We start from the raw sequence: 15,224 nt of genomic DNA, 5'->3' as shown, positions 1-15,224 counted from the left end.
TCCCCGTCTCATTATTTAGTGATTTAATAAAACATTCAGGTCATTAGATTACAGGGAATTTTTCTAATCACAATTGCACAGCTAGACAATGTTAATGTTCCACGTTGTTTTAAATTTAAAAGTCTTTAGAACTTGAAACACAAAACTAGTATTTTTAAACTAAGTGGAAAAAAAAAAACCTTGGGGAAAAAAGCTATATTTGAAGTTGGAATTTAAAACAGATTGCTACTCTATTCTCAGTTCTACTTGTAAAGATAAAATTATTATTTCGTAATTATTATTTAATGTAAGTGAAATATCTCAGAAATTAAAGGATCTTTAAAAACTTGGTGTGACTGATGCTATGGAGTTGTTTTTATTTTTTTTTAAATCAAGATCTCCATAATTATACAAAATTGAAATACATATACTTGAGGAAATACCATCCTTGGAACTGGGACCCAATTCCTTTGTCACTGATGGATGGTGATGCTGACATTCTTTTTTCTTTCAGGAACACAGTTAGAACCCATTATTAAAATGAAGTAGAAGCACAGCAAACAGAGAAGGATGGGCCATGAGTGCCTGTAATTACCCAAGCGAAGTTCTCTCCCTAATGGTCCCTCTGCATTTATAGTAATGTTGGTTAGACTTGAGGATAAATCCCTAAGATCTACATAACCAATTACATAATTCTCAAAATGTATTAAGCTAAGGTTTGCATTGTACAATCAATGGCAGCTCTGCTGGATTGGTAGTTCTGCTAGTGACTGTGACATTCTGCCTGAGAAGGAGTGCGGCAGAAGTGAGAGGCCAGATGTAGTCCCTCTGTTTTCCTCAGTGAGAGCAAATGTTGAACACTGAGTTTTGAGTATATTGGATGGTCCTGGAGGATTTCATTCAGCCATAGTGAATGAGCAGGTTCTCTGCTGCGTGGTCTAACCCTTCACAAGTACACTGGCGAGCAAGGGTTGTGTCATACTACGGCCAACAGAGGGCTGACTAACCAGAGATGGTGAAGGAATTTAATTTTTTCTCCTATATTTATTATTTTCCAGTAGATTTCCCTTTAGCTTCTTTCTTTTCGCTGACACCTTTGGTTGCCAAAGGGTCTTCAGTTTTGTGTCCATCCAAGCTCATGCTCTAAACTCTAGAAATATTTTGATCACTAACGTATGTTAACCCAATTTCCCATTTAATTGCTCTTAACGTTATCACTTAAAATTCAGTGTGCTTTTTAAAAAAGTTCTCCAGTAGACTGCAGAGGACTGGAAAGTACTTTGACTTGAAACTTAAAATTTCAACTCTGATTCTTTAATATTATGACTCTGAGCAAATTATTTAGTAATCATCAGTCCTTGTATTGGACTCATCATGTCCAATCACTGTTTCAAGTACTTGGTGTATTTTAATTTATGTAATTCTCACAACAACCCTATAAGAAAGTCCTATTATCACAACTAATGATAAAAGAACTGAGACACAGAGAGTTAAAGTAACTTTTCCATCACACAGCCAGAAAGTAGAACTCAAAATTTAAATCAAGGATTTCTGGCTCCGAAATTGGTTCCATAACACTATATTTCTACTTGGAGTCTTTTTTCTTAATCTGTAAAATGGGGGTACTAATATTCACCTTATTGGACTATATCTAGAATATAGTAGTCTGTTTTATTTTATTTTTAATTATTTATTTATTTACTTGAGAGAGAGAGACAGAGACAGAGACCGAGAAAGCAAACATGTGCAGGGAGAGGGGCAGAGGGAAGGACAAGCAGACTCCCCACTGAGCAGGGAGCCCCATGTGGGGCTCAATCCCAGGACCCTGAGATGGTGACCTGAGCTGAAGGCAGATGCTTGCTTAACTAACCGACACACCCAGGTGTCCCTAGTAGTCTGTTTTAATTAAATATTAGTTCTCTTTTTTCCCCCAATGATTAAGTTGTAAAATTCTGAAGGAGGAGGTGTGTTGGAGAGGATAAGGATTTCATGTGGGCTGAAAAGTAGGAACCATAATTTCCATGAGGACTTTTAAACTTAGTGACAGAATCATTCTCCACATCTTTAGCTTATTGTATTCATTGACTCTAACAAAAGACCATTTCATTGGCAGTGTCTTGGGTAAGACCTCATTCAGAATATGACCAACTTGATAACACTTTTACATTAAAAGACAGTCGCTGATAGATTTAATTTTAAAAATCACTAAAAATTTAAGCTCTTCAAGCATTATCATAGCATTTAGAAATAGCTGGAAAGTGCCTAATATAATATGGACATTATTAAGTACTAAGTTTACCTATTTTTTTATGATTTTTAAAATTTATTTATTAGAGAGAGAGAAAGAGAGTGTGTGAGAGAGAGCGTGACTAGGAGGAGGGCCAGAGGGAGAGGGAGAAGCCAACTCCCCGCTGAGCAGGGAGCCTGAGGGGACCATGACCTGAGCAGAAGGCAGAGGAAGCACTAAGCTTACCTTTAGGAAGAGTCTCCAAAAAGATCCCTTTTACTTAAAATTATCATTATTTACAATTTTTTACTAGTGCAAAAAGGTTGGTTTTTGCTCAGCACAGTATGCCCCATTAAAATAAGAACTATATATGATGCAGGGTTTTGTTCAGGTGGTGGTTCAAGGATGGCCACTCGGAAGGAATGTGAATTAGAGCGCCTGGGAGAGAGTGTTCCCCTAAGAGGTAAGGGAAGAGGCAGACAGAATATATACTCTTAAAAGACTTCAAGATGCCAAGGTTGTTTGTTCTAGCTGAATAATTAGAAATTTAAAAAAAAATTAAAACTAGATGACTAGAAAAATTGTATAAAGTTTCATTAAACCTTTTAAAGACTTAGTTTATGCAAAATAAGGTGCTTATATCACCCATATTTCAATGTTCATATAGTTTATAGTTCTTACCACTATAACTGTTTTAGTAAGATAAACTGATATATATATCATATATGTATGATATCATATGATAATGTGACAAACCATGTGGTAACCAAGGGATAGGATGGGTGATTAAAGGTCAGCTAGATTGATTGGTCTCTTTACTTTTTCTAGGAGTTTGTGACTTGCCCAAGATTCATAAATAAATAGTGTGAGACTGGGACCCAAATGAGCAGTAAATGTATTAGTGATCTTTTTTAAAAAAATTATTTATTTTAAGTAAACTCTACACCCAATGTGGGGCTCAAACTCACAACCCCAAGATCAAGAGCCACAGGCTCTACCACTGAGTCAGCCAGGTGCCCCAGTATTAGTGGTCTTTTTGTTACTATATGAAGATGTGTGTGTGTGTGTGTGTGTGTGTGTGTGTGTGTGTGTGTACATGTGGGCATGTATATACATTTGTATAAAATGTGTCTGTCCTTTATAGTTGTTTTAGAAATTCTATTCGAGTTCTGTCACCTAGATATTAAATCACCAGACCTAGAACTAAAATATTAAAAATTCTGCAGAATAAATAGCTGTAACTTTAAATATTTTATGTTTAGAAAAATTCATTTTAGCTACCATATTATTTCCAGAGAAATTCATGCATATATTTATTATTTATTTATGTGTGACAAGAGAAAGAACCATTCTATATCAAAAATGCACTTGCAGAACTGGATGCCCAAATCATTAGAGAGGTAAGTTGGTTACTCACTTATTGGATGGGATATTGAGTGGACAGGCACACGGCTGACAATCTTCAGAGGTTCCTTTAGTAGGATCACCATAGAAACCAGGAAGACATTTATTGCAGTATGGGCCACCTGTGTGATTCTTACAGTTCTGAGGAAGACATGCACATTAAAGTTTATTATTTTGGTCTCAAACATCAACATATTACCAAAAATAGATCTACAGAGTTATTAGTCTATTCCTTGTTAAGAAGAATAATTTTCCACATTAAATGGTCAAGTTTACAGCTGGGAAATAGCACTGAAAATTAATCTAATATGTACATAGCTTGTAAACAACACGCCAGTTTCAGCATATGCATGCTTAACAAAAAACAACTGAAATTCATTATCATTTTTTTAATTATACAAATCTTACTTCCTTTTTCTGTTAGTTTTCAATTTTTTTTTCATAAGGAAATACGTGTGATTGCACACATGTGTGTACATGTGCATAGTTACAGAGTACTAACAATATATATTTAATGGAAACTGTAGCCGATTCTAGGTAAAAGTCAATTGTTCAGCTTAAAACTGCAGATTTAATGAGAACAGTGGCCACTCATACAAATTCTCTGGGACAATGATGTTCTTACCTCAGAGATTAATTTGGACCTCAGAGGGCACTGATGATTTGGCCAATGCTCTAGCATATTACATCTGTGAGGGGCTTGCTTGGCTCATAATTAAACAATGAGAATACTGAAAGATTTTTAAACACATCAAAATGTAGTAAAACCACAAGGCACATAACAATTTTTTTTAAGTGAAACTGCATTTTTCTACAAAGTAGTTATTTTTGGTGCTATGTCCTTTTCAAAAATCAAAAATCAAAATGAAATAATTTATATCTAGATTTCTTCATATTAGTGAAAGTATACTTATCAACTCAGGCTGTGTTCACAAAAGACTGGTACAAATGTGAACAATCCAGTTAACCAAACACTGGAATTGTCTAGAAAGCTTTCTATAGCACAATTTGATAGATTTGTATGTTTTGGCATCATGTAGACCTAACTTCTTCCATCTCCAATGGTACAGTAAAATGTATCTGATTCCTTTTAAAAATCATCCAATATGGTTTCATTGTGACTGAAATACGTTTTTATTGTTATAACCATATAAAATTATAATATTTTTCTCATGTTGAAAAGAGTTCATCAGAGCTTAGGGATACAAAATCTTTATTTTTATGATCATTAATTAAATATGCAGAAGAAATACCTAAACTGTAAATTCCCTTCAAGGATAAAGCAAATATTTATTAATCTGGATGAACATTGGGATGGCTAGCCTAATTTAATGAAAAGTCTGAAATATTATTATAGCAGTATATTTTTAAAGAAGCTCATTTTAATTATGTTTAGTAAATGGACTTAATAAAAACACACAAATACATGGTTTTAAATGAAGCTGGTTATATTCCTTGGGGAGAGGGACAGCTTCTTTATTGAGTAGAAGATATTAAATTAAAATCCAATCATTTAACGCTCTGAATCTCTCGCATTCTATAAAATGAGGGAGTTAAAGCCTATGATTTATGAAGTTTTCAAGCTCTGAAATCCCAAGACAACTCAACTACAAGTGAACAGGTATTTCTTTAGACTCTGGCAATACTTGAAAATAGGTTTTTTTTTTTTTTTAAGGTACTTTAATTCCTCTCTCAAATGCATTTAGCAGGCCTTTTTTCAAAGAGCACAGAGGCTAACGTCACTATCAACAGTTGTCTAAATAACAGCAGATTAAGATGGAGTGTATAAAACACGGATCAACGTGAAGAAAGGCTTTCCTCTTTGATTTCATCTTCGTAGTAAGTCCTTTCAGTCTTCAAGCTTAACTAAGGTTGGCTATTACTAAAATATTGTGTATTTTTTGCAATATTCTTTGCATATTGTCATGATCAAATTATAACTTTCAAAGACTATGGGTTTTAAAAAATAAGATAATAAAATTGATTGTCTTAACCATGTTGAAAGTGGTATTTCTAAAATTCCACTGAAAATCTTGCATAACCCAGACACCCCGCTTTTCTCTAACTACTGATTTAAAAGAAAAAGAACATGTAGAAGTTGCTTATATTTATTAATGTCATATTTCGTCTAGTGGAAATCATAAAATTAGTCTTAGCACTCGAGTGTTTGTGCAACTGAGCCTATAAAACAGCATTAGACAACAATACAGTGGAAATCAGAACTGAAAAGATGATCCTCTGATGAGCTGGTTATTTTCACAGGTGTCCTGACATAAAGTCCCTTCCAAATGTCCATTCACAGCACATGTGACAATAACAATGAGAAGGGGCAAGTATACAATCTTCCCATGTGGCTTTGAACGTTTCCTGGGTCACTTCAAATGTACTTTGAGTTAAAATGACCTTTTTATGTAGGTCCACACAGAGGTCTGGATTTTGATCTGATATCAAAAATATATTTCAGTCCATTTCTAATCATATTTCAAACCAAGCTAACTGAAAAGCAGTGTATCTGTAAAATTCATAATCCTCTGTTTAATGCTAGGGGAAAAACATACATAATAAAAAAGGAGATAAAATGCAGGTTAAGTAAACACTAAAAATGTCTTTATTGTGCAACATTCAAAAATTTTTCTCTGTGGATCATATCAGAACCAATATGCTCAAAATGGGATATTAGCACCTAGTTATCAATATCATTTTGGATAAAAGGCATTTGAAAGTCTCCAGAAATATTTTACATGATCACATATTAACCAGCCATAATGGAAATCCCAGAAAACACCAGATTCTACTTCTATTGACAAGATCTCTTTTGTGTTCCCTAAGATTCCCTCTGTTATTTGAAGGTGGCCTCCTATTTTTTTTCTCCATGAAATGGAGTCAATAAACAATGTTTCATCAGTAGAAGATCTCAGATAATTGTCGCTCCCTCCATTCTTCCTCCCCAAATTATGCTGAAACTATTTTATTCCAAAAAAAGGGCTTCCATTCTCAGAAATATCACATAACCAAATGGACCAACAGCATGATTTGATTTACTCCTCATCAATTCAACATGAAATAGGACTATTGGAAACATTATAAGTCTGATATTGTGATCTATTTCTTTTTTGTCTTTTTAGGTTTAAATAAAGCAAATCCATATCAGCTTTGGGCTGAATAGTTCCTATAGCATGTTAGCAAAGTGTTTAAAGGTAACTCAATATTTTTCCCAAGGTACATTTTAAAAGACTTATGGTATAATTAAAATGAAAATCACTTAGTCTTTCTATCCATAAAAATGCCATTTGAAAAATCTACTGATCCACAAATTAAGGCTATCATGCTTTATACAGCAATGCAATTAAACAAAATCTTAGAGAGAGAAAACAGAAAGAGCATCAATAAACCTCAATGCCAAATTGCATTGAAACAAAAGCCCTGAATTTTCATTTTGGGTTTTTCCCGGAAGCTTTTAAGTGGACCAAAGGGGAGGGGGGCACTGAGCAAGAAGAAGAGAGAACATTAAGAAATAGAGATAACAGAGTCTGCTTTAATTCTACAGGGAAATGAGAATATGATATCCTCCCAAATGGCACTGTTTCAAATTGTGTTTCTGCAAGACTAATGAAATGAGAAGTGTTGCTTCAAGCTTCATGCCATGTCAGACAATATGAAATGCACATGCCCTTGAGTTCATCAGCATGGTCTATGCAGTGTACATTCTCCAGTCTAGAGGGTTCTTAGAAGGATGGGAAGTACTGGCCTTTGCAGAGCTTTTCTTCTGCTTAAAAGTTTAGACTTAATTGCAGAAACGATAAGAAGCTCTGGTGACTATGTATTGCATATATTTATTATTTTTAATCTACATATGATACTTTTAACTGCTGACATTTTAAAATGAACAGCATGCAGTATGCCCTCATTTTTCCCACTGTGGAAAAAAACTGAATTATGTACATTATAAAGATTATATTTTACACTCTTCATATTATGGATACAAATAATTTCCTGTTATAGAAATACAGTCTATTTTTGATAGATTTATGGAAAGGATTGAAGCCATATATCTTCATGGTAGGTAGGCATCCTAGTCATTAGTTATATTTTATTATGACATATCTAATTCTAATTCAATTCTTAGACTACTATGGATAAACATTTCCTAATACTTGTTAGTCAAGAAGACCACATATGAAAGAGCATTCTCAGCTTCCAACTCAGTTCAATATAAAGATCCCTGTCAAGTCACTTCTTGACTCAAGTGTTTGTCCCACAGGTAGTAATTGAATTGCAGGGCCTATTGAGCAGATTTCAGCCTTGTCAATCAGCAAACCCAGAGGAGAAAGCACTTACCAGGCATTCCCCAGTGATGTCATCACAAGATTCTGCATGACCAAAGCAATGACATGGTTCACAGATGCCACCAAAAAGAGTGCCGTTAATTCGTCTGTGCCGAGGCCAACAAGACTGAAAGAAAGATAAGTTTTCAAGTCTCAGGGATTTTTTTTTCAATTTTTTTTTTTTTGGTCTTTTTTAGATAAAAATATTTAGGTAGCAAACTCTGCAAACATGCTCATCTAAGTGTTGCCATTGTTGGAACATTGCTACAGAGCTAGTCCTCCTGACATTTGGGACTTGGTACTGACCTTAGCGTTACTGGCAGGTATGAGATTAGAGGAGGCATTAGCTTGGTGTCTCTTCTGAAATGGTAAAATAAAGAAGAGATATAAAGAATTGAAATGTGACAGTCTCAGAGTAAAAAGCACAGACAAGAAAGGAGAAGGAAAAGTACTGAGAAAAGGCAGCAGACATAAAAGGACTTTCAGAGAACCTCAGCCTAAGACAGCACCTAATGTCATCCCAAGCAATGTCGATCTTTCTGGACTGCATTCCCTTACTCACATAGAACTGCCCTGAACTCTGTCACTTGGCAATCATTTGGAAGAAAGTTAGTGCCCTCCTCGTACATTTGATCACATACACAGCTGACTTCTACACATAAAAAGAAGAATTCACCTCTTTCCTTCTCAATTCCCTGCATGATAGTGTGTTTTCTCCAATGGCACAATATGGTTCATGATTTATTTACCATATATTCCCTTGATATTTTATTGCATTATTGTACTAGAACTCTACTTATATTCATCATTCCCTTTTTAAAGTGTAGAACACTGTACTATACAAAATGGGATTCTGGTTCAGAATCAGGTCTTAGAAGAACTTCGTGTCAGAGCCAGCTCCAGGTCCACTTCAGCCTTGATGAAGTTTCCCTTCTGTGAAGGTTACTATGAACTATATGGAATGCAAAATGAGGGGGCAAATGCAGCTGCCCTCTAGAAGCTTGTGTTCTCCCTCAAGTTAAAACTGCATTTTGTCAGTTCTTTATTATATTTCTGGATGGTTAACTGTAACATAATATATCGTGAAAAGGTCTTTTTTTTTTTCCAGTTGAAAATGGAAACGAGAGAAACCACTGAAGTAATAAAGTGTAGAGAATTGTGTTGTGTGCTGTTGGAAACGTTCTTTCTGCCTTAGGGTATGAAGACTCTTAAATGTGAACATCAATAACAAACACATAAAAAAAGGGTCTGCTGATACTTCACATCTGAAAGGAAAGCAAAAATGACTTTCCTCGTAATTTGGGCAGTACAGAAAAGGTGTTGATTTTCTATCCCTTTCTTATAATTTCTCCTCATTAAAATTTTTGCCACCCTAGATTCCACGTAGAAGAAATTTCCTTCTGTAATATGTATTTCTAAAAACTAGTGAAGCGGCTGACCCAGAAAGGGTAGAAATTAAGCATATTATTAACAGGGAGAGAACTGATTTACTGTTTTCAGGACAAATATTCATAGAGTTGTCATTAGTAAGTTTTCCTTACACTCTGCAAATGTACTACTCATACCACATCCTCAAGTCCAAAAGCATCAGCGATATCTCCATTTGCCGTATTCCCCTCTAGAACAATGGGGTGGGGCATGCGGGATTCTTCTTCCTCTCAAAGGAGTATCACTATACTCGTAATCTGCATTCCATTATCTGTTGTCTTTCTAGTATTGTCTCTCTGGGCCGCATTAGTAAGAGCTTTCTTTTCTACCAGATCACTACTATCAGCTAAAAAATATGATCTAGTATCCCCATGAACAATTAACTAATGAACGTGACAAAATTACTTCCTAATATCCCATAACTTTCTTGTTTTCTACCTGTTTTTCTTTTTGGTGTAACTACTAAAAAAGTCTTTTCTTCCTCACTTCCCTCTCATGCTTCATTCCATTCTACTCTGCTTTGTGCCCCCACCACTTAATTAAAACTGACCATGATTATGTCACCACATTCCAGGTAGCCAAAGCCAGTAGACAATTCCATGATGCACTTTACCTGACCTCTCATCAACACATGGCTTAGTTGACTCCTCTTTCCCTCAAATGCCCTTCTCTCAATTTCCAGGACATCACAGTCCCATTTCCACCCCAGCTCTTCTCTTTCTCTTCTCCTTTGACCCAACTTCTCATTGTCAGGAGCTCCTAGGAGCTTGATCACTTTTCTCTTTCTCATCACACTGCCTACTAGGTAATTTTATTCAGTCCCATGGTCGATGATGCCTTCCAGATACATATCTCTAGACCAGAGAGATATTCCAAATTCAAGACCTGCATATTCTAGCTGTACATTGACATCTATAATTTATACTTTTCAAACCCAGTATTTCTAAGATGGACTATTGATTCTGTCCTCTCCCCACAGCTATTCCTCCCCAGTCTTCCCCAGCTCAGTAAATGACATCATATCCAATTCCTCAAGCTGGTAATCTATGACTCATCCTTCAAACTCTCCCCTGGTATGTAATCTTTCAATAAATCCTATTGGTTCTACTATCAAAATACAGAGAGAGTAAACCCATATTTTTCTACATCCCCTGCCATTAGCTGAAAACAAACTCCAGCAGCATATTCTACCACAATAGCATGCTGTACCACAGTAGCATATTAACTATTCTTCCTCTCATTCCTGCTTTCCTATGTTATGTTCTTCAGACTGCACCCATAAAGACTGTTTCAAATTATAAAACCCAGATCATGGCACTACCCACCTTAAAATATTCTCATGAATTTCCACTGCACTTAGAATAAAATCCCAAATTATTATAATGCAGGCAAAGCTCTGAATGGTCCAGCGCTTCCAATTGGGTCTTGTGTTACTCTCTCCCTTGCTTACTAAGCTCTAAGCATCCTTGCCCTCTTTCAGATCCCTGCAGACTCCAAAAAGCTTCTTTCCACTCCCTCCTCATCCACTTCCAGCTTCTTCTACATAGCTGACTCTTCTCATTCTTCAACACTCAGATTACATGTTACCACTTCAGAAAGCCTCTCTGTTATAAATAAAGTAGCCTGTTATAAATAAAGTAGCCCCTCTCATCTACTCTTCCAACCTGTTATAAATAAAGTAGTCCCTCTCATCTACTCTTCCAACACGCATCCTTAGTAGTTCTATGAAGGTACCCGTTAATGTTCTTCATGGCATTTGTTACATTTATTTACATTTGCTCTCTGGCATATTGTCTAGCCTACCACTAAAGGCAGTGTCGTTGGGGGCAGGGACCATATCTGTATTGTTCATCACCTTATCATCCATGTCAAGGGTCTTGATTGTGTCAAAATACATGATTATCAATCTCTATTAGCTAAAAAAAATGTATGAATACTTCCATGAGATGGTTAAAATTATTCCCATCATATAGAAAACTAAGTTTGAATTAAAATACTTCTTTTTTCAGTATTTTGCTTTCACTTCCTCACCTGTCCCACCTGTCAAGTGAAATGAATTATGATGGTACAAGGAAAATCAGAAAGTATTTGAAAGATAAACTGTGGAGGGATTTATAAGAAGCTGGGTACAAATAAGAAAACAAGATTTCAAATCAACATTGTGGCCCCAAATAAAATGAAAGAGAATATCCTAATGAGTGGTTCAACCCGTTTTTTGGCAACCGAGAACTACGACATTCTGGCCTTTGTAGTTTACTCAGCTTTTAAGTGGTCTGTGGATATTGGTGATAGCAAAGCTAGCATGACCAGCCTTATGAACTCAATAAAAAGCAAATGAAATCAGGAAAAGATAGGAATGAATAATAGCAAGTCTAAAAATTGGCCATTTTGATGCGGAAAAGAAGGAATTGTTAGTTGAAAAAAAAGAAGTCAGAGAGAAATTCTGGAGTTCCAGAATTCATTGTCTCCTGACTCAACTGAATTCCTTTATGGGTTCCCAAACACCTTTATTTATCAAACAATTATTGTGTGAGAGTCACGGGAAGCTTTTATTTTCCCTCCTCTGTTTCTTTGTTTTGACTCTTCCATGTTTCTCTCTTCCTACCTAATCGTTACCATTATTTATCATCCGATTTGAGGTCTTTCCACTCCGGGATACTCTCAGTGACACCGCGCGCTGCTGGAATTGCTCACCTCTTTGAATGATTGTTGCACTTATGCTCTGTACCACTTACTGGTCTCTTAATTATATAGTGCTGTGATCCAATTTTTCATAGGTATTTGTCCTGGCTCCCTAAATAGATTGTTAGCACTTTAAGGACAGGGATTATGATGTAACCTTCTAAATAATCCCCTCATCATCTAGTACAGAATTTACCGAAGATTCACAATAAATATTTTTGAAGAGAGGAAGAATAAACAAAAAACATAGCCAACTGAACAATTCTAATACTCAGTTTTATATCATTGGGCTGGGCACTCATAAAGATGAGGAAGAGTACAGGAAATAAGGAATGTGGGGGTACGTAGGAAGAGCAAGGACAGAATCAAGGTATTTATTATTCCAATTGAAATAGGAACTTAAAGTTCAAAGGGAGCTTTTGGCTTGAATAAAAACTACTAGGCTCTTAATAAAAGAATATGTTTCACCAAATACGCATGTATTTTAGATGTAAAATCAAATTTAGGTTGACAGAACAAATTTATTTTCACAATTATTTTTCTCTTCTTTAGATGAATTTTGGAAAAGCAAAGTACTCAGTGAATTTCATTTAGTTTTATTTCTAGAGAGGTGAATCTGAGCCTAGTTAAAGAAAACACATTTGTCATGAATAGGACTCTAAATTCTGTGTATCCTCTAAAAGCATGCATTATTTTAGAGTACAAAAGAACTGACAAAGCAATGCCTAGAGTATTTCTATAAATGGCATAATGGGATAGTGTGCTGAAGTGGAACATCTTGGTACACTCAAATGATTCCTTAAAGGCACCATTTTTAAAGAATTTAAGCTCCTATTTATCTGCAAGCTATGTCCTCTATGTCCTCTATCAGGAAAATGGTGTTTACATTTTTTGACCAGGTTTCAAGTAAAACCAATTTCAAACTACCAAAAAAAAAAAAAATAGAAGTACATGGAAATTATTACTTTAAAATGACACACTGTGGTATTAAGTAAGAAATGTTAATCTTATTATTAAACTAGAATATTGGGGTAACAATAAATATCTCAAATTTTAGGTGCTTAGCAAATCAAAGACAGGTAGAAAATTTTCCAGATCAAGGTATTTCTTCCATATATTATATTCTTGACATTTTAAAGATTGTATCCTTCAGATGCTTGCAGTTTGGTGTTCTTAGAAATAAAGTAGAGAGAGTGTGATACACAAGATTAAAAACTGGAGGAAAGGGGAAAAAATCATGCTAATTCCTGGTAAGTACTGAGATAGAAATGAAGGGAAACTATTTTTGAAATATTAAATATTATTCTGCTATCATTCATCTTATTTTATCAACCAATTAAACAGAAAATAAACACTTAGGAAAATATCAGATTTTCAGCTGTAGTCAGGTAAAAATACCCAAAACAGAAACATAATTTCAAGATGACATAATGTGAGTGGTACTCTCTTTGAAAGCCATGGTTTCTGGCAGACATTCAAGTTTCTTCTTTAAGGACAACACTATCATTTATTTGTGCAATCATTGATGGAAGAGCTAAACTACGTTTAAAAATAGCGTCCTGAAAGCAATAGTGAAGGAACCTGGAATGCGCTGAGGATTGATTCTTGCAAACTTACTTCGCAGGAGGAGCCGGTGTACCCAGGAGGGCACTGACAAACCTCCACTGCGGCTGCAATGCTTCTGTCTGTAGGATAGGGGACCGCGGATTCAAGGCCAACAGAGCCTAACCTACAGCGGGAAGAAAAAGAGATGGTAAATGGCGTGAGGAATAGTATAGCAATAAGAATGTAAATATAGGTAAACTATTCGTGTTGAGAATGAAGGCCAGCAAATACCCGTTAACTTGACGGTCTGGTCATTCATTAAGTCTGTCCGGTGGAGAGTGCTCACCACCACTACCCCGTCAGATGCTGAAAAGATATGACACTATTCATGCTCACGTCTTGGGGTTTGGATATGTGTTTTGATTTCTTTTGGGGGGAAATAGTTTAAAATAACATAGTTGAAGGTATTTTTAAAACAGAAAACATTTTCATATGACTGTTGAACTCACCTTAAGATTTAAACTAGAAAATCAAAAGAAGACCATATTGACATCCAGCTCGACCTTTTAAATTGCAAGGAAAGATGGGAGCAAAAAAAAAAAAAAAAAAAAAAAAGGAAGCTGTTTTGATTTCTTTTTTCTCAGAAACAAATCTGCACATTGAGGGCAAAAGCGAAACTTTCAAATGCTCAGTTGAATTACTTAGGACTGTTTTCTTAATTTGTTTTTGGTCTAAATTAAATGCATTGTTCTCTGTATCTATGGGTTTCATTTTATCAGCACTTCTGTATAATCCAGTGATTTTAGCAGTGATTTGGTGTCACTCACTATTTTGGGGAAATAGCTGGTTTGGCCAAATTGAAAAATGCTGTAATATTTTCTTTTTATTTATATATGTGGTATTTATGTACATTATGTGTATATGTATTTCCCATATATATTTCCTTCCAAAAATATGCAAACTTAATAGAATTAACAATTTATATAAATATTATTGGTGTCTTATTGGCTTTTTCCCATTTTTTTCATAAAAGAAATCTTAAAAGCTTCATTGTTAACCACATAGACTTGGGAGTCAGACAGACCAAGATTCATATCCTGTCTCTGACATTTACCAGTCCTGTAGCCTAGAAAAAATTACTGAATTTCTCTAGGTCTCAGTATTCTCCTCTATGTAGTAAAGATTATATAAGAGTTCATACATTATAAGCTTGATTAAAGAATTAAGTGAAATAATGAATATAAAGTTCTTGATATAATATACAACCCATACTAGGTGATTATTAAATAATAGTCATTTTATTAACATTATTCTCATTAACTATTAAGACAGGATAGAAAATGTCTACATGAATACTATAAGAAATACTACTTGAATCTCCAAATCTAGCTTTTTGCCATTTTAATATATTAAAACAAATTTAAAATAAACTCTAAGGGCACAAAATTAACTGATTGCTATTGACTAGTGATAAGTATTGTTTCTTAAAACGACTGACAACCTTCCCTAACACAACATTATACGCCATCCTTTAACCATAAGAAAGATGTAGCCAACTCTTGCATTTTCAGTTGCCTTCCAAAAGAGTAGTGGTAGTTTTTTATTAATCAGTGATTCACATTTATCAAGGAGCT

At 35.0% G+C, this 15,224-nt stretch overlaps 1 protein-coding gene across 4 annotated transcripts in view; it reads right to left on the bottom strand.

Moving 5' to 3' along the window:
* The window catches only part of LAMA2 (laminin subunit alpha 2), a 599,838-nt gene that overhangs the window by 241,520 nt on the left and 343,094 nt on the right, over nucleotides 1–15,224 (bottom strand). For all 4 annotated transcript variants that reach the window (XM_087865477.1, XM_087865478.1, XM_045805578.2 and 1 more), the window contains exons 15-17: nucleotides 13,663–13,774; nucleotides 7,949–8,062; nucleotides 3,624–3,751 (exon numbers count right to left, since the gene is read on the bottom strand). In XM_087865477.1, coding sequence (XP_087721603.1) covers nucleotides 3,624–3,751; nucleotides 7,949–8,062; nucleotides 13,663–13,774 — 354 coding nt within the window. The remainder of the gene's footprint in view (nucleotides 1–3,623; nucleotides 3,752–7,948; nucleotides 8,063–13,662; nucleotides 13,775–15,224) is intronic.

The sequence above is a fragment of the Ursus americanus genome, chromosome 11 (assembly GCF_024610735.1).
Source record: "Ursus americanus isolate L20-20 chromosome 11, mUrsAme1.1.p, whole genome shotgun sequence".
In the NCBI taxonomy this organism is placed as follows: Eukaryota; Metazoa; Chordata; class Mammalia; order Carnivora; family Ursidae; genus Ursus; species Ursus americanus.
Note: the sequence above shows the minus strand (reverse complement) of the source record. Positions and strands in the feature narration are given on the sequence as shown.